General features: G+C 40.7%; 1 protein-coding gene across 9 annotated transcripts in view; it reads right to left on the reverse strand.

The window, feature by feature from the left end:
* The window catches only part of LOC149275899 (transcription factor coe2), a 50,425-nt gene that overhangs the window by 26,265 nt on the left and 2,819 nt on the right, over window positions 1-21,341 (reverse strand). For 8 of the 9 annotated variants that reach the window (XM_089504189.1, XM_089504186.1, XM_089504183.1 and 5 more), the window contains exons 2-6: window positions 19,095-19,251; window positions 17,449-17,512; window positions 16,819-16,874; window positions 16,550-16,623; window positions 13,602-13,670 (exon numbers count right to left, since the gene is read on the reverse strand). In XM_089504189.1, coding sequence (XP_089360315.1) covers window positions 13,602-13,670; window positions 16,550-16,623; window positions 16,819-16,874; window positions 17,449-17,512; window positions 19,095-19,251 — 420 coding nt within the window. The remainder of the gene's footprint in view (window positions 1-13,601; window positions 13,671-16,549; window positions 16,624-16,818; window positions 16,875-17,448; window positions 17,513-19,094; window positions 19,252-21,341) is intronic. The other variant, XM_089504185.1, reaches the window with a different exon arrangement.

The raw sequence follows: 21,341 nt of genomic DNA on the forward strand, positions 1-21,341 counted from the left end.
TGTATTCCTATTCAGAGGGCAGGGCTAGCCCCTATTAGACTTTAGCAGGCTGGGAGTGTGCGAGAAGTGGGTGGAATGGGGTAGGGAGTGGACATGGCCAAATGCCTGGAGATTGAAGAAGCTGACCCAGGTAATGCTTATTGGTGATGGGCATTGGGGACATCCTCAGCTAGAGAACCCGTCAAAAAACATAATATATATAAAAGTATATCAAATTTATAAAATAAGCCTTAAGGAGTCTTATGATAAATCTAGTAGCCATTGTTACCCGCATCTGAAGACTGGACGGATGGGATTATTTTAATTTTTTTAACGGAAGAAAAATAATGTGCTAAGAACGTTAATAACATTAGCTGGAGAATATGATCTGTGAAATTTGAGTTTTGGCTCATTTTGTAGAGCATCTTTTCTCATGCATACTGTTCAATATCTAGAGAATACGTGTGCATTATCTCTTTATTGTTGGATCAGTCTTTGCTGGGAGTCCATTCTATGTATCTACTAAAATATTTAACTCCCAGGATCTGTGTTGCTGTCTGAGACGTGTATTATTATTTCTGCATTACGGAAGCAGGGAGCTGCATGCTAGGACCCACAGTCCATCTCCTGAGTATGGGTCTCTCATCGTCACTTGGGACATAGCAAGCGGATATCTGACAGGTGATGGACAGATAAAGCTTTTCTCTGGATGGGCTCAGGCAGATGGAAACTCACAGCTTGTCTTAAATATTCATTTTTTTGTGTGCAGTATCCCCAGTTCCTCAAAGCATTCCCAACACTGTAAGGGATATTCGATGCAAACAAAAGCCTAAATTAAAATCAGAGTGATATGGGACACGATATGCAGAGGTAAAATAATGAAAAAAAAGCACGTTATACTCTGATATTTTTATTAATTTTATATCCTTAGAGAAAAAGATCTACATGTGAGGGCAAAAAACTTGATTAAAATATATATATTTTTTAAAAACTTTTCTTTTTAGGAAAAAATGCTTTAGAAGCATTCACCATTTTAATAGGGGAGGGCTGACAACTTTCAGCTAAGGGGGCGACCCCAGACCAATTGACCCAGTAACATAGTTGCCCAAAACAGACCATGCATTCAATACAAACAATTCCGTCTGGATTACACAGAATGGCCATTAAAGGTGCAGAAAAATGCATCACCCAGCATATACTACTCCTGTGATGTCGTGTATGGGCATGTGATGTCATCTGCCGTTTAATGACGGCTCCCTCTTTTTTTAGGGATTTATTCTGATTTGGATTTAAACGGCCGTGTCTCTGAATAATAAAGCATGTGTGTAATCTGTATGGCGTTTGGTGTGGTTATATTACGGTGCAAATGAATGCAATGTTACCAGTTTTTCACAAAGCCAAGCCAGTGGTGTAACATCAAACAGCGCACACATATCCGGCAGTTACAGAAGATGCCAATGGTGCCAACTTCAACGGGCTCACTTGTGTTCCAACGAGACTACCAAAACCACTGTGGCCTATGTTGTGCCCCTACCCTAAGGTAAACTACCTCCATCACTGGTGTGATAATAACACATTATGTAATCTATGTACAGAGTTCCAGCTTTCCACTATTTCATGACAAACCATATACATATAGAAAATTCTGCTTTTTCATATAATATGGTGGGCTAGTAAACTTCCCCTCTTATTTACCTTTTTTCTTGCTGCTGGTAAACATCATTACTATTGTTCTATAGGCTTGCCTTTGTACTTATTAGCTAAGGAGCTGGGCTCTGTGTTCCATCCTCTTCCACTTCATAGAAGAGCTCAATGTATGAGTGGTGTCTTTGTATTGTATTCCGCCATATTTTTTTTTGCTATCAAAACCTCAAACCCAATGTGGTCTTTGGTCTCGTCTTGGATTTAGGAGAGCCTTATGCCTATCCCATGCATGCCTTATTCTCCCCGACATGACCCACAGAGAGAAGCATTTATAGTGATATGCCATTAATATGATTGACTTTCTTATATATTATTATTATTATATTATTATTATTTATTGTTTTATATAGCGCCATCAAATTCCGTAGCGCTAAAGTGCCATGACGTTATGCGCTTGAGTATCCCACATAAGAGCTGGCTGCCGACACATATGTAAACGGATCAGTACTTTACAGAGAAACCCACACACAACCCCGTATACGTGTCTTTCCTGCGCTTCCCCTCTGCAGGGCGATATTTTGTTTCATTTATATACAATCATCGGCAGAGAGCTTTCCAACACACTAGCGCACCTCATTAAATAAACTAGTGTAAAACATGCCAATTAATATATTAATGCGCAGGCTGGAGGGGAGGGGGAGCGAGCCCCCCAAAAATCCCATGTGAGACGCAGCCAGCAACAGACCAATCCAGCAGAGACTCGTTTAGAAATTACCCACAATGCCTCACCAAAGTGTGTTTCTGATACCAGAATGCACAGGGGGGTTTTAAATAATGGATTGCAACAGGAATCATTAAAACAAAATGCATTTTTTTTTTTTCCTGTGGATTTTTCTTTTCCTTTGGCGAGGATAAAATGCGAGATGTAGAAAATCGTGTGTTTTCTGACACGCTTTGTATTGTTGCTTTCTCTTTAACCCAGCTAGTCCCAGAATGGGGTAGCATGAATGCGGTTCCTATTCTAGAAAGCCAGGTTTCTAAATCAGCATATAGGGTTTTTATGGGAAACATTTTTTTTTTGGAGAGGATGTATTACCATATCCCCCCCCCACCCCCGACATATCATATGTCCAAAAGGGGGTGCTTTTGTTTGAAAGGTTATGGTTTTGAGGGACGGCTAGGAGATGGAGCTTTACAAAGACATTATGTGACAGGGACCTTCTGACAGCTGTTTACGTAATTTAGTAATCTGGGATTTTATGAGGCAAACATACTAACTGAGTGTCAGTGTTTGAAAGACCATCATCATTAGATATTATTACTCACTATTCTTTTTGAAAGGCGAGCTGCAATGCTTTACTGTTACTTGATGAGAACATAAGGGTGGTCATGTGGAGAACATAAGGGTGGTCATGTGTGTGTCATTGTAGGGCTGCAGTAGACCACCGTGTGCCCAGTCCTCTTCTTTTGGGGTCTTTGGGGGACTCCCCAACGGGATATGCAAGCCTTCCCTTTCCAGCTAAAACATCAGCTGCAGAGATGGATCTTCTTGGTCCCCACACCCTTTCTTGGTGGCGGCCAAAGAATTGTCTTATGTGGACAGCACAAAAGTGCAAAAAAAATGAAAAAGTGTCATTATTGGCCTCAGCAGGCAATATATTTAGGGAGAAGTGTTATTAATCCTAAGAAACGTATATTTTTACTGGACTACTCTAGAGTCACCGGAAGCCTCGAATGTATTAAGATGAGATTGGTCCTAAGCTCTCCAGATGTTTTTGTATGGTCTCAGTAGTTCTAAACTCCATAAAACAATTAAGGAACTAAAGTTTTCTTTTTTTTTTTTTCACGTCTTCCTATCTAGGTAGCATTAAAAGTCTCTTTGATCCTAATCTTTCCTGTCATGTATTTTACCCTTTTTGCTATTTCTGTGGTCAACACATCTGCATTCCTGCATTCTCCTGGTCAGTAACCCGAGCCATTCTTATCACTGATACTTAAGCTTGAACCAGATCCCTTTTATTTTCCTTGAGGACTGAACCTCGTTACATTCACCTATCATGTGGCCCATTTCTTCAAAAAACGCAGATTCTAGATGAGCCTCCTTTCTTAACATCACGTATGAGCCTTCAATGTACCCTACTGCTTTGTCCCTTCAGAAGGCTTCCCTCCCCGAATTCCGGTCAATCAATAAAGTGTTCTTCTCAACCTTTAACTATGTAATAAAATATAGGTGTAGAGGAAAATGTGTTTAATGTACACAGTGTGCACATATTTGTAGTAGTGTTCTACAGACTTATTGTTGTCACAATGGAGATGGAATTATCCAAAAAAAATAAAAAGGCATTACAACACCAATGAGTTCCCCAGAAACCAATGTATAAATAATAGGTGTCTACGTATGTTTGGGCAGTACGTGTCTTGTGCTCAATGTGTGGTATTTCTTGTTTCATGGGAAAGTTACTCTACAGCTCTTTTGCCATAAAATGCTTTGGTTTTTTTTTCCTTGTCTAAAAATTTGGCAGTAAAAGTGAAATGAAATGAAACCAGTAAGGAGAAGCGGAAGGTCATAACTGTTCTCCCGAACCCGGCAGATGAGAGGTGAAGGATTTGGAAAGTAAAGTTTTCCAAGCTGTTCTCAAGCCCTTGCAAACCGATGATCTTACATCCGAATGTCACAGGCAGTGTGTCACAAAACAGATGTTCTCCCAATGTAGAAAGAAAGCGAAAAAAAAAAAAAAATAGTTTTCCAATGAAAAAAAAAAATAAAAAAAGATACACACAAATACTGGAGAATTTGGCGTGTAAGACTAAGAAAATTAAAGAAAAAAGGCAGGTCGCTTCGTTGGAAGTAGAGCGGGAATGAGGTCTTTGAGAGCTTAAGAGTACAAAGCGTCGTTACTGCTTAATTATTTAATTATATTAATTAGTCTTGAAAGTACATCACACATTTCATCTAGTAGCAAAGTGCTAAATGATTCTGATGTGATAGTGTGGTCTGTCTCAAAACAGAAAGCAACTGGCGTGATAGAAGGACAGCCAAACAAACTTGTGTACATTTCGACCGAAGAACGTGTGGACGTAGGTCAAGGAGCTCTACCAACATGAAACCCTATGTTTTTATTTTCATTGTAAAGCTCAGCTCATTGTAAAGCCTTCATAAGACTCGTTGCGCCCTCGCCTAATTAAGAAAGAAGCAGGTGCACAAAAAAATCTAATTTAGGCAATTGTTTGTAATTAATAATGTTTACTTCTGGTGTCCTATTTGACGCTGTTGGCCAAACCTCTGGAGTGTTAGCAGCCATTAACCACGGCTCCCACTGTAATAATTAGTGGGGAGCATCGTAGGGGAGGTGGGGGCTGGGGGGGGTGAGAGAATGTCAAGGATTAAGATGAAAGTCATAGGAGATCCACAAAGAAAAGGAAATAGAGAGTAAATATTAAAGAGATCTGGAGGAATGCAAAGAGTGACCAAGGAATACTGTCAATGAAACTCAAGAACAGGGAAATGTATTGTCATTCTAATCCCCCTGTCTGCGTCAGCATTTTAATATATTCTATGTTTTAATATACAAGAAAAGAATACAAACATATGAGGAATTCTATATACATACAGAGCCAAAGAGACACTCCATGGGCCCTGGGACAAGGAAGCAATTTGGGGTCTCTCTTCCAATCACTTTACCTACTGGGCTGGAGTCTGTGGCCAACACTTGTATATATGGGTCCCAATGGATCACTCACACACAGAACCCACTTAAGTGATCCGCTTGGGCTGGTGGGCCCATTATTGCCATTATATATATAGATACTAGATAATAAAGCCATCGGTCCCGCAGACCTGAGTGAAAGTATGAAGAATTTTCACCGTGACTGGCTTTTGATCTTTAGCTCTATAAAAACTGACATCCAATTCTCCTGGATTAAAGACGCGTCGGACAAATATATTCCAACTTAACTTAAAGTCTGACCCTAACTGTTGTTTCTGCTCGTTGCACAACTTAAACCATACTGGAAATCAACATTGTTTCAAAATTAAAGTAAAATCATCTGAAGGGCCAAATCGACACGGTATCCATGCTACTGTACTCAACAGTTTCACCGACCACAGGTTCTGTATCATTTACATTATCTAAATATATATATGTAGATATGCCAGTATATATATATATATATATATATAAATATATATATAATCCAGCTCTGAGCACACACAGCTTATACATATAGGTTTTATACACTTGTAGCTCTTAAATGGGGAGCTTGGTATATATACAAATCTTAATACTGAATGTTTTATGCTAATATAGTTTCTATAGAGTTCGTTCCTGATAGAGTTCATGTACAGTAAGCTTGTCATATAAACACAACCTACATACAGAACTTGTTATATTTGGAGTACCTATATACAAATCATATCATACGCGCACATTTTTAGATACAAGCCTGTGATGTATGTTATACTTATAGTCTCTATATGCAGAGAATGTACGATATACAGCTCCTATATTTGTCATCAAATTTGATGGATGAACAGCACCAATACAGCATTCTCAACGCACATTTGCATCTTATATGTAAAATGTATTCTAAATGTGTATGAGCATAAAAACTGCCTATACAGAAAGTAACTATATAGGGCTTTCATATGGAATTATATCTGTAAAACAGATTAATTATTAATAATGCTTTGATATACAGAAGTGTTTTGCATTAAAGTATAATTAGTGATGATAAACCTGCTTTTCCCAAGAGGAATGTCATGTGCAGTTGTCTCTTTCTAGATGTGGCATAATCCTGAAGATTTTCCCACAAATCACAACCTACAATCTATGTATATGATCTTCTAGTCAATGAACGGACCCTCATTATAACTGTATGATTCCATCTAGAGACCCCGACGTGATTACTTATGCTCCACACTAGAAGCGAAGGGGTTATTGTGGAGCATTCTGGGAAGTTCCCTGCTCATTTTGAGGTCCACAGGGATTGCCCATTTACCACACTCAGCAGAGCTGAGGTCAGCGGGTCACAGCGGAGAGATCCCCCCAGGACGCTCAGAGACTACTTTCCACAGCTAACAACTCAACCTCCTTATACTTTCTGCACTGCAAACAATCCTAGTACACTTCTAGTAGACTTCTGTAGAAACAAGCTGTGTGATATATCTTCAAACCCCCCATCTATACGAACAGAACTGTATAACATATCCATAGTGGTTGTGGGCTTTAGAATTATATATATATATTTATATATATTCACTTAATAATAATACAGAAAAAGGCTCCCAAAACTCAGCTACTCAAAGAAGCTTACACTTCATTCACAGCCCAAAGCCTAATCCTTCACAACGTATCCCCTACTCTGTAGGACTTTGTTTGTTCTGTGTTTCCCATGTCCTACCACCATGTACGTAGTAAGATAAAGGGTAGAACCTCTCCTCTCCCGATGATTTCAGTCTTCTAATTTCCATTATACACTTTTTTTTTTTAGACATATTTGTCGAACAAGGGATGGTAATAGCAGTTGGACAGTAATGGTCCACAAGCTTGGGAAGCTCTATGTTAAAGTGTTACTCAACTTCATGAGTCTCCAAAATGTCCCGAATAAACTTTGGCTCCACATGTATGCCCTGCTTTATACAAATTTACATGTAGCGGAAAGTTCACAGAGATTTCCATGGCCTTGAAGACACAGACCATAAACATCAAGTTAAACACCTCTTCAGCTCCTCCACTCTGAAGGCCCCGGGGAATAACCAACAAAGAAACAGGCCACCAAGGTCAGCTTCAAGACCACCACACTCTGATACCTTCATACCTCCACTCCCCTCAATCGACCTCCGACACTTTCTTAATAGCTAGGTGACACCTCCATTCCTACCCCCACAGACCGAAATATACAAAGGCCATAGAGGTCCCTCTCTTGGGACAAGTGTCAGATTTTCCTAATGACAGCTCAGGAAAAGTCCAAAGCATAGGGCACAGCATTCGACGGCAGAATGGAGACGACATAGCCAGCCCAAGGCACTACATAACACTTCAATTAGTAGAAACATTATCTTTCAATTAGCAGCGGATGTAAATTTGTAACTATTATGCATATATGTTTTTAAGTAACATAAGATAATATATAAGTAATATATATATATTATTATGTTACTTAATATTATATATATATCAATGTACTTTAATGTCAAATGACGAAATATTGTATAAAATTACAGAGATTTATGGAAATATTTAAGAAATGAGGGCAGAATGTGGATATAGTATAGTTTTGCGTCACTCTCCACTCATCACATAACTTTCAGAGCAGTGGACAATCCTACTCCAAATTCCATATCATTTATGATAATATATTATGGGTTTTTTTAATGATGACATTAATTAGAATCATAAATCTTGCCCTATTCCTAAAATGTGTTTTGGAACAAGGATGTTAGTCGAGCCTCCTTCTCCTACAGAGCTCCCCAGATGTGGAAAATACTTTAAGAAAACTTCCAATATTCCTCTGTTTTGAGATCTCCAAACATGTCTGGCTCCTTGTACGCCACTGCAAGTGTTATCTTTCCAGAGACAAATAATCCACGTCCCCTGGACATTCTGCTGTAAGGAGTCTTGTAGGCGATGGCTGACACTTTCTGGCCCATGGGTCAGGCACAACCTGGGGATCTCAAAACGGAGTAGGGGACCCCTCGCCCGTACCACAGTAACATACAGACTACCATACAAGCCAACTATTGTGTCACTAACAAACACACTTACAAACTGAAATACACTAACACACGCACACACACCCGCCAAACACACACTAAAACACACTCCATCACATTTCACACATCAGCACACCTCACACAAGACCTCTCATCATACCTTCTCCCTCACACCACACCTCTCATCACACCTCTCATCCTACACCCTTACCTTGCTTGTAGCTGTTCCTTAGAGCTACCAAAACCAGATTAATGTATTGGGGGGGGTGCAATTAAACCTCCTCCCATTTAACCCCTGGACAGCAAGCTGCAACCAGACTGTCCAGGGGTTAAATGGGAGGAGGTTTAATTGCACCCCCCCCAATACATTAATCTGGTTTTGGTAGCAGTATAAACTGCTTTGTGTGCCCACTATGTAGGAGGTGAGAGTAGGTTCTCACCCTATTGAGAGTGTGCCTTGACGTGGCGGGTGAGCTTAATTATGCTTTGGCCAATTCATATAACCAAAACCTCTCATTTATATTATGTTTATATATTTGTTGCCAACTTTATTAGGGTGAGAAGCGCAGACAGTATTTTGTTTTTTGTATACATTGTACAGCCAACACACTGTATTTGCAGCATGCTCACACTGTTTGGTAGGCCTCATATTATACATTTGTATTATTTGAGCCTGAGACTAGCTTAGCGCACCGACATTTTTTCTTTTCCCTGTTCCTTAGAGCTGCTCACACATTGTGTAAGTGGCCCCCAAATTACCATGGGGGCCATGTCACATTGCATTACATGGTTCTACTGCGCTCCCACCTCCGGTGAGTGGGCTGGTCCAAATCGGACCGGTCCTGTCTTAAAAAGTTCTGGACTGGGGGACAGAGACATGCTCATACCTAGGAACTCTTTAGTTTTGAGCATGGCATGCCCCCCCAGCCCCTCCACCGAAAAAGGGAGCACTATGGGCAGCCTACCCTGGAAATGGTCATGCTATGGTCATGCTAATACAGGCTGCCTATGTCACTTTGGGATTCCTTACCTAGTGTTCCACAGACTCCCATGTTTCTTGATACATGGCTTTGAGAATTACAAAGCTCCACATACCCGCAGCTGGTTTGATTTCGATGACCCACGACCCTTGACACATGAACGCCATAGATTCATTGGGCTTATGGTGGGCAAAAAAGTGACAAAAGCCGTGCTGCGTAAACCGTACAACACGCAATATAAAACATACTCACTTTCTTTTATCCTAAATATAATACTCCTGCTAAACGTGACATTTAGTCTTTTATTTAAAAAAAAAAAAAATGATGATGGAAATGTTATAGGTAATTAAACATTTTTTGGTAATGGATGCTATTTATTGGAGTTATTATTATTTGTTGTTTTATATCGCGCCATCATATTCTGTAGCGCTGTACAATGAAGTCCTCGATGGATTAGCGTCTAACGTTATCACTCCCTAGCCATGTGCTGATCGGGTATCGAGCGCCGATTACGCCATAAAACGGGCTTTCCAGGCTTAGCGATCAGAGCGCTTTCTCCACGCTCTCTGCAGATTTAATGTAATATTACTTTATTACAGCGACTGCTGGGCTTTATCCACTGACTGTAATTAGGAAAGCATAATACGGTGTTCATCTGTGGCTCATTAAAAAGAAAACGATTAACTGAATTATCATCAAACGGGAAGGTGGACAAATATGTTATTATTTTCATGTAATTTCCCAGCTTTCAGCCCTATTTTCCAGGACACGTTGCTGGTTGATATTTTGGAACAGCCTGCCAGCAGAAGAGGTAGAAGCTGAAACATTCGGAACTTTAATGTCTGTGGGATAGGCATAAAGTGATCCTGAATCTAAAACGAGCCCAAGGACTGATAGGTAGACCGAGGGGGTCTTATCTGCCGTCAGATTAAACCAGGTATGAAGCCTTTGGACAGGAGACTAGAATTTAAACCATGATACTGATCTTCCCGATCTACTCCTCTGCCCCTCTCGCATTACGGAGTTAACTAGGAATGATATGCAGAGTCACAGCTTATCCTAAAAACTGTTAATGCCATTTAATTTGTTATTGGCCATGTAAAGGTTAACAGAGAAATAATTCACCAAGCTAATGCTCCACAAAACATCTCAAGTGGGTAATTAACAGCTGTACCTGCGCTGCACCAGTGATTCATATTTGCTGGTTATTGCTGCTCAGTCATTATGGAAGAATGAAAATACAAAAACATATGTTATATCATAGATGCATCCATAGCTAGATCAATCCGGCACTGTCTGAGCCTGTCCTGATAATCTATAACCAGATCCCCTTACATTACATACAAACCCAGCACTGTCTGAGCCTGTCCTGATAATCTGCAGTCACATCCCCTTACATTACATACAAACCCAGCGCTGTCTGAGCCTGTCCTGATAATCTGCAGTCACATCCCCTTACATTACATACAAACCCAGCGCTGTCTGAGCCTGTCCTGATAATCTGCAGTCACATCCCCTTACATTACATACAAACCCAGCACTGCCTGAGCCTGTCCTGATAATCTGCAGTCACATCTCCTTACATTACATACAAACCCAGCACTGTCTGAGCCTGTCCTGATAATCTATAACCAGATCCCCTTACATTACATACAAACCCAGCACTGTCTGAGCCTGTCCTGATAATCTGCAGTCACATCCCCTTACATTACATACAAACCCAGCGCTGTCTGAGCCTGTCCTGATAATCTGCAGTCACATCACCTTACATTACATACAAACCCAGCGCTGTCTGAGCCTGTCCTGATAATCTGCAGTCACATTCCCTTACATTACATACAAACCCAGCACTGCCTGAGCCTGTCCTGATAATCTGCAGTCACATTTCCTTACATTACATACAAACCCAGCACTGCCTGAGCCTGTCCTGATAATCTGCAGTCACATCTCCTTACATTACATACAAACCCAGCGCTGTCTGAGCCTGTCCTGATAATCTGCAGTCACATCTCCTTACATTATATACAAACCCAGCGCTGTCTGAGCCTGTCCTGATAATCTGCAGTCACATCCCCTTACATTACATACAAACCCAGCGCTGTCTGAGCCTGTCCTGATAATCTGCAGTCACATCCCCTTACATTACATACAAACCCAGCGCTGTCTGAGCCTGTCCTGATAATCTGCAGTCACATCACCTTACATTACATACAAACCCAGCGCTGTCTGAGCCTGTCCTGATAATCTGCAGTCACATTCCCTTACATTACATACAAACCCAGCACTGCCTGAGCCTGTCCTGATAATCTGCAGTCACATTTCCTTACATTACATACAAACCCAGCACTGCCTGAGCCTGTCCTGATAATCTGCAGTCACATCTCCTTACATTACATACAAACCCAGCGCTGTCTGAGCCTGTCCTGATAATCTGCAGTCACATCTCCTTACATTATATACAAACCCAGCGCTGTCTGAGCCTGTCCTGATAATCTGCAGTCACATCCCCTTACATTACATACAAACCCAGCGCTGTCTGAGCCTGTCCTGATAATCTGCACTCACATCCCCTTACATTACATACAAACCCAGCACTGTCTGAGCCTGTCCTGATAATCTGCAGTCACATCCCCTTACATTACATACAAACCCAGCACTGTCTGAGCCTGTCCTGATAATCTGCAGTCACATCCCCTTACATTACATACAAACCCAGTGCTGCCTGAGCCTGTCCTGATAATCTGCACTCACATCCCCTTACATTACATACAAACCCAGTGCTTTGCTTCAGTGGGCGTGGCTAGAGGCATGGATAGGGGAGGGGCTTAACAGGACTTCCAGTGGGCTTTTTGTGTCGTTTCAACTGCTATTTATGTAAATTAGTAAGGGATTTAGAAGAAAGTAACTTAATTGTAAGGAGAATGTATTTTATTTACGCTATTTAATTTATTTAATAAACACATTCTCTGCTTCTATCCACATGATTGTGACTTTTTAGGGCTTTAGAATAAACTGAATAATTATACCCTTGTCCCCAGCAGAGGGAATTAGGTCCTGCAGAGGGACACTTGGGAGGTATGGTCTGAGCCTGTCCCGTAATGTGCTGTAAATACCCGATGTAAAGTGAGTACTTGGTGATGTCCGCAGCATCAGTGTGTGTGTGTAGGATGTGGACCCTCCATATGCAGCGCATTAGTTCAGGTTAATAAATTAGACTCTTTTAAGAAAATAAACGCGGCTTCCTGTGCAAATATTTGACAGTTTCCACCTTGGAAAGTCATTACAGATGTGAGCGGGGGGGTATAAGGGAACAGCACACTATAGCATTAACGTATTGAATAATATGACATAAGAACATATGGAAAGAATAACCCAGAATGTGCTCTACCACGTCACAGACCAACACAGTCCATTCACGTGGGGAGGAAAAAGAACCATTGTCATAAAAAAACACGGAACGTTATTGTCTACGAGATAGTAATTTAACCCTTTGGGTATTCATGGCATCACTCTGCTTTGCTACACACAGGGGGATAAAAGAGTTAATGCCGTAAAGCCGCAGGCACTGGCCTGGCTGTGGGCAGTTTCTCACCCAGTTATAGGGAAGCCCGCTGTAATGATATAAGAAAGAGATTAACCCTTCACGTGGTTGCCTTTCCAAATCCCCGTGACTCGGTTAATTTTAAAAGCACCGGGATATCCTGCAGCCAGTGATAAAATAAGTATGGCCGCATTAGTAATATAGGGTTTTTTTTCTGAGAGGCTGGTAGATATGTCGAACAGCCTCCCAGCAGAGGTGGTAGAGGCTAGTGTGGTGAGAGAATTCAAACATGCATTTATTGCGTGTTTGCGCACCTTTGGTGTTAGGCGTGTTAGGCGTGTTAGGCGTGTACGTGTTTCGGACGGCTGCCGGTATGTGAATATGCTGCGTGTGAGTCTGGAGGAGAGCTGGGATGTGGAGATGAGAGAAGCAGATGGTCCCAGGAATGTGCAGGAAGCGCTGGACAGGGAAAGGTCTCGCAGGAGAATACAACAGAATATTTATCACAAGACAAACAGGGTGAGAGGACTATTTATCACCGGGTAACAGCTCTGCCCCCGTACACCGCAGCTAAGAGGACCATATCCTCTGACCCCCATATCCTACAACACGCGGCATTTAACCCCCGCACGGATACGGTGATCACATGACAATACAAAGACCGGAGAACACTAACAGACCAATATTGCGATATTCTCTATGAGGACCAGGGCTGCGGACGTATAACCGATGCATATAATCCTACCTGTCAATGATGACGGGATCTGACGGCGTCTCGTTCCGATTCCCACAGCTTTTCTTCTCACAGCAGCGACTGTATGGAGAGAGAGAGTCATGGTGAGTCTGGTGAACATTGCAGAGAGTTAACACCCCCCCCCCCCACTTACCCCAGAGACCCCCCAACACAGAGGGCTCTATTCACTAAATGGAGAGCTGTGGGAGAGCTGGGATTTTAACTCCTTGACTTCACTATACATTATCCAACCGCAGGAAGAGCCTGTATGGCCCTGTATAATGTATAGCTAAATCAGCGGATCATCTATGCATTATACAGGGCCAGCTCAGCCATTGCTGGAGAAGTCTTTCAGCGTTTGCTCTTCATAACAAATTGTGAAATATTTATATAGCGACAACAATTTACACAGCACAACTTACTACTTACAATAAACAGTGTGTATCCGTATTACACACCGAGCGGTGCGTATCCGTATTACACACCGAGCAGCGTGTATCTGTATTACACACCGAGCAGCGTGTATCTGTATTACACACCGAGCGGCGTGTATCTGTATTACACACCGAGCGGCGTGTATCTGTATTACACACCGAGCGGCGTGTATCTGTATTACACACCGAGCGGCGTGTATCTGTATTACACACCGAGCGGCGCGTATCTGTATTGCACACCGAGCGGGGTGTATCTGTATTACACACCGAGCGGCGTGTATCTGTATTACACACCGAGCGGCGTGTATCTGTATTACACACCGAGCGGCGTGTATCTGTATTACACACCGAGCGGCGCGTATCCGTATTACACACCGAGCGGCGCGTATCTGTATTACACACCGAGCAGCGTGTATCTGTATTACACACCGAGCAGCGTGTATCTGTATTACACACCGAGCAGCGTGTATCTGTATTACACACCGAGCGGCGCGTATCTGTATTGCACACCGAGCGGCGTGTATCTGTATTACACACCGAGCGGCGCGTATCTGTATTGCACACCGAGCGGGGTGTATCTGTATTGCACACCGAGCGGCGTGTATCTGTATTACACACCGAGCGGCGCGTATCTGTATTGCACACCGAGCGGCGTGTATCTGTATTACACACCGAGCGGCGCGTATCTGTATTACACACCGAGTGGGGTGTATCTGTATTACACACCGAGCGGCGCGTATCCGTATTGCACACCGAGCAGCGTTTAGCACACATTGCTGCGCACAGACGTTGTGCTCGGAGGTTAGCCGGCCGGCAGCCTTTGTGTTACATTCTGCTCCTGCTGATTGCATAACAAAAGTGTGTAAATTCTCACCATCTGTCTGCGCAGGGACAGGGTGACCGGACCCCCAGTGCAGAGTCCCAGCTGTGAGCGCTCCGCGCTGTCAATGGCTCTGTCATATTAAGCAGCTGGAGGGTCTGCACTGCCCTCTCCGTCTGCCTCACTCAGAATGCCCTTTCCCCTCATCCAGGAATATTGGGGGTCCAGAGTGACCAGCAGATAAAAGACATTTCCTCCACATTAATCACATTTGCTGGATGCTTATGTTATTCCCCATTGCTATATTAAATTATATACATTTTATTGATTTATTAACATTTACCATCCCCTCTGGAGCACCGGTACATGAACCCACCACATATTCAGTAACACAGTAATTTGTTATATTTCCCAGCAGGCACTATTGATAAAAACATAGCAGTGTTTTCAGGATATAAATATATATATATATATATATATATATATATATATATATATATATATATATATATATATGATCTTTTATTTATATAACACCAACAATACTAAATCTGATTGGCAGAATTTTATATTTGTCTTTACAGAAATTTCCAAGAAATTATTCAAAAGAAAAAAAATAATACTACAATAATAAATGTAGGAAGAGCTTAAATACGATGATTGCACTTTTATTCCACAATTGACCTTCTAAAATATGGTAACATAGCAAAAATCTTGATTCGGCATGATTTTGGAGAAATATGGATCCTGAGAGTAAAATTATTAGATAATGGGAGATTAAAATATAGGGGTTCACTGTTCCTTAGGGAGAGTAGAATCTTCTCTATAGACTTATCTGTCAATCATTAGACAGTCCTTGACAGTCAACAAAGCTTACAGTGGCTCTCAATTACAAAACTCCTCCGTTTGAGACGCGATCTCGAGTTACATCATAAAGCATCCTCGCTTCTGTGATTTCTGAGCACTGCAAGTAATGCTTCCCTATGTCCTCTCCCATGTAATGAATGAATACGGTGCTGCTTGTTGGTCCTTTACGCTGTTACTATCATTCACTAAACACTGTATCGATGGTAACGTTCAGAAATTTAGACTCGACTTACATCGCTTTTCTTTCTGTAAAGTGATGTAAGTGTGAGGACTAAGAAGTTCTTACTCTGCGAATGCCTCCACCTGTATTGTTTGGCTCGTATTAATTCTACCTCCGCTGCATTAGCCTCTGGCTAAACTTATTATTAATGATAAGCCTCACCTTTGGAGAGTTCTTGATGAGAACTGTGACAATTGTCTGATCTGCGATGGGACGTAAGTTACTAATTGGGTGCACTAACTAATTAGCCTTTTGTTCCTGTCCTGAATCAAGGTCTGAAGACGACGACGCTGGTTTAATATAAAACTGGGACTTTTATTAACTCTTTCATTAAGGCTTATTTGTCGCTCTTGATGGATGGAGGGACGGTCTGGAGCAAGAGGCTTTGCAGCCAAATTGCTGTGAGTGAGGTGGGTAAAGAGAGCGATCTCCCAGAGGAGGAGGTAGGCATTAAGAGAATGGACTAATACGTTACAACACTTATGACGCTCAGCCAGACTCCTGGTGAGAGTAATGAATACATGGATTGACAGTGGCAAAGGATACCTATCCCTGAGAGAGGCAGAAACTATCATGGACACAGTTGTAGGACATATAGGTCATGTATCGATCCCCTTACCTGCACATGACTTCATGCGTGAGCAATACTCTGCACATCTCTGGGTTCTTATTCTGGCCTTCATATGCTATCGGCTGCAGGAGACATCAAACACAAGGTTACCATATGTCCTCTAACCAGACTCTTCCACCCCAAAAAAACTCTTCTAAATACACATTTGCATAAGAGGTCTCACCAAGCCAAAGGTAACCCTATAAAGAGCCCACACCCTATATATATATATATATATATATATATATAGTTAGGAATAAGAACACATGAGCTCTTACCTGTTTAGTAACTGAATCAATAAGTCTCACAAATAGATCTTGTTCTGTGCGGACACCTGTAGAGAGAAGGTGGAAAACCAGGTGATGGAAAGTCTAGAACGGCTGTGTCTGCCTCTTGTGCAACCTCCATAATTGCAAATGATTACTCTACATACCCGCATATGAGTCCCCAAAATATACCCTAACATGTACAACTAACACATCCTTTCTTTTAGGCTACACGGGGAACCCTAACAATGCCCTTACAAATACCCTCATATGTGTTACTCTTAAAATACCCTCACTAATATACCATTCTATTAGTGGTATAATAATAATTCTTTCCCCTGCATCTACAAACTCATCCCTTTATTTGGTTTCCCTCCATCTCCCCATCAGAGGTAAAGTTAAACCCTCTGAATTTCTTATTCAATATATATCTTAAGAGAACAACCTATACTATTCTAGGTCCACACAGAGAATACTTGTCTAGTTAGATCAAGTAAACTGAGGGCTGCATACATATAGAGATAGCCTGATGTTGGGGGTTGGGTGTTGAGTTCCAATGGACTCCATGATGTCTGCCCCAGAATGCCGGTTTCTAAGGTGTCAGGGGTAAATAGTCCACATCGAAGGCACATGGCCTCTTACCGTTGCTGTATAACAGCTGGAGTCGGTAGTGAGTTCCATTATTGGTTTTCTCGTTGCCCAGTTCCTTAAAAGAAAATAAGTTTGTATTATATAACATTTTTGGTATGTCCCGAAAGTACCAAAAGCCCACTTCGCAGAGGCGAGTGTGAAAATGACATGACATTTATATGAGAATGTCTGTTACCCTGTATTCTGCAATGGAACGGCCTTCAGCTATAAACAATATAAACTATGATGTATACATGGGTTATAGCCATTGCTGGAATAGAATGTGAGCATGGATTATTTTTGTCGACACTCTATAAAATCCTTTATAAGTCGTCTGTAATACTATAGGGGTAAGCATGGAGAATGGTGTTATATTATAACATGCTTATTATACAGTGGTGGATTCAGGTTAAGCCTGACCCAGGGCAGTGCCGCCCCGGGGGGCTTATATCATCTGCTATGTCCTCCAAAATGTTATGTCCTTCTGGCTTAGAAAGAGACTTCCTCCTGGTACAAGGTCATATGGAGGTTGTGCCACCTGGGCACAGATCATCATAGTATAAACAAGCTGATAGATAGATAGATAGATAGATAGATAGATAGATAGATAGATAGATAGATAGATAGATAGATGATAGATAGATAGATAGATAGATAGATAGATAGATAGATAGATAGATAGATGATAGATAGATAGATAGATAGATAGATAGATAGATAGATAGATAGATAGCCCAGCACAGAGGAACAGCACATACTGGACCAAGTAGGGTAAATGGACAACTTTGGACCAAACAAAGCAACCAGCGCAAACCATATGAGTTGGAGGAATCTAAGGGGCCATGCATACCTTTATATTACTAAAGGCAATTTATAGAGGATTTTATAGAGTAACAACAAATATAACCCATGCTGGTGTTATAACACAATACAGATTCCTCTAAATTATGTTACTGTAGAGAACAAAATACATTTTGTGCTTATAAATATTGTATAAGTGTACAGCCAGGCAGATGATGGGGAGCACAGAATAAGGGGGTTCAGTCTGAGAAACAAGGGAGGCAAAGTGACACTCAAAGGGCCAGCCATAAGGGCAGGTATAGTCCATAAAATGCTGTGTATTCAGATAGAAAATATACATAAAAATATTATGTGCAAACAGAACTCAGTGACCAATAAATATTAATGTGTTAGAAATATGAACCCAGTATCAGTGGGCCCTCTATAATTTGCATTAGAAGGTGGCTTTAACACAAGCTTTATGATTTATATGTCATGGTACAGTGTATGACTTGGAGATGATGTCATCAGACAGTGTATCACAAGGAGCTGAGATCATAGTACAGGGTTGTATTTCCATGCCCCCATCTTTGGGGTGAGTCTCCCTGCTGTGTTGCCGTTTGGTGAAATGCTGATATCCAATAAATTACGCAAATATAATCGTTAGGAGTTTTATTTTTAATTCCATGCCTGTGGTTTATTTTTTACTATTATTTATTTATTAGTATTATTTTGTCACTAGAATGTGACATCTCTGCTGTCTAATGAAATGATTCTCACCCCCTATTTCAAGACTCACGATGTCTGTAACCATTCATAAAGATACACTGTATTTTATTGACTATGAGGTCACTCACACGTGTTGGTAGAGTTCTCACCTTTTCATTCTCCACAAAGTCCACGAAACTCGTCCTTTCGATCTCCACGGGCTGTCCCTGCCGGTCATACAGAGCCAGCACGAAGTGGAAGAAGTTGGATTTGCGCAGGTTGGAGGGAGGCTGCTTCTCAAAGTGAGCCCGGGACACTGCAACCCCACTGCAAGCAATATACATATATACACTGTTACCCTACTGCAAGCAATATACATATATACACTGTTACCCTACTGCAAGCAATATATATATATATATATATATATATATATATATATATATATATATATATATATACCGTATATATACATATATATATACTGTTACCCCACTGCTAGCAATTTACACATATATACTGTTACCCCACTGCAAGCAACTGCAAGCAATATACACATACAGTATATGTTTCCCCATTGCAAGCTGTATCTATCTACATATATCCTGTTTACAACTGCAAGCAATATACACATATGTATGTACTATTATCCCACTGAATATGTACTGTTACACATTGCAAGTAATATACACACATACATGCTGTTATTCCCACTGCAATAACATTGACATATATAATGTTACCCCACTGCAAGCAATATACCCCTATACGTTTACCCACTGTACACATACTGTTACCCCTCTTCAATAATACACACATATAAAATGTTATCACACTCTGTATATACTGTAACCTCGCTGCAAGCAAAATACATGTATACTATTACCCCACTCCGAGCAAATATACGTATATATCCTGTTACCCTACTACAGGCAATATACACATATGTACTATTATCCCACTGTATATATACTGTTACCCCACTGCAAACAACAGAGACCTATATTCTGTTGCCTTGCTGCAAGAAACATAGACATAAACTGTTACCCCACTTCTATCAATATACATAAATGCTGTTACCCGACTGCTATCTATCTATCTATCTATCTATCTATCTATCTATCTATCTATCTATCTATATATATTCATATTTATATATATATATATATATATATATATATTGCACTCTAAACAATAAACAGCTACATGTTTATACAGCACAGCAACCCCAATGCATTCTGCTATATTTACTTGTTATTGCACTTATTTTTAGTTATATGGCACCAACATATAGTGCAGCGCTTTAATCAATGTGCAGAGGGCCCTCTCCACACTAAGACTGCTTTGCAAACAAATTGCACATGGATATATGGATATATATATATATATATATATATATATATATACTAATATATTTACTATTTTTATTGCACATCACTGTAAATGGTCCACATTCACTGCAAAACATGTACACGTGTGCACTGCCTTCTATACTGTACTGGCACCTCACTGCAATTTATATAGATGTATCCTGTTCTATACACTGCATTGTCACATATCTTCTGTTATACATCTGCTGCATGGCACTGATATAAGTCATATATATATGCACATATTATTACACTATGATTGATACGCACATTGTCACCTATAGCCACAGACAGATTACACTCCCTAATACTACAAAGTATAGACTTTCAGCAGCCCCTATGGTGATACAGTATCCAGTGTCATGGGGTGGAATAAAGTAGCAAGTTACAGCAAAATCAGTAAAAACAAATATTTCTATAGGTTCTATAGATAAACTAATATAGCAGGCGCCATCATGCAACAGGTAATTATACACACGCGCGCATATCTATATATCTATCTATCCATCTATATCTATATATATATATATAGCTCTAAAACCAACGGCATATGCACGTATACATTCTCTGAGCACATGCCCCTGCGCTATACCGTGCGGTCGGTGTATGTAAAGTTCCCGCTGGCATGCTGATTGCTCCTTATACCCGGTTTCATTGATTAAACCTCCCGGTTACCATTCGCTCATATCGCTCCGTTCTCCCCAATCGGTGATTTGCTGAAAACGGTTTCTGCTTACAAACAACGGGAACCAACGATCCGATGTATGGAATACATATATTAAATTACTGCTAAAAGCGCTACATGAGCTCTGCTACACAATTACCGCGCCCAACAGGTCCTTTCCTCATACCGTGAGTATTAGATTGTCCCCTATACGACAAGAAACAGTATATATATATATATATATATATATATATATATATATATATATACACACACATAAACTTATACATATAAACTTATATACATATGTTTAAATACACGCATATATATATATATGTTTATACGTTTATCTCTACTTTTATAACTCACATGTCTATGTATTT

This window comes from Sceloporus occidentalis, unplaced genomic scaffold (assembly GCF_023333645.1).
Source record: "Sceloporus occidentalis isolate IW3139 unplaced genomic scaffold, rSceOcc1.0.p SCAF_259, whole genome shotgun sequence".
Classification (NCBI taxonomy): Eukaryota; Metazoa; Chordata; class Lepidosauria; order Squamata; family Phrynosomatidae; genus Sceloporus; species Sceloporus occidentalis.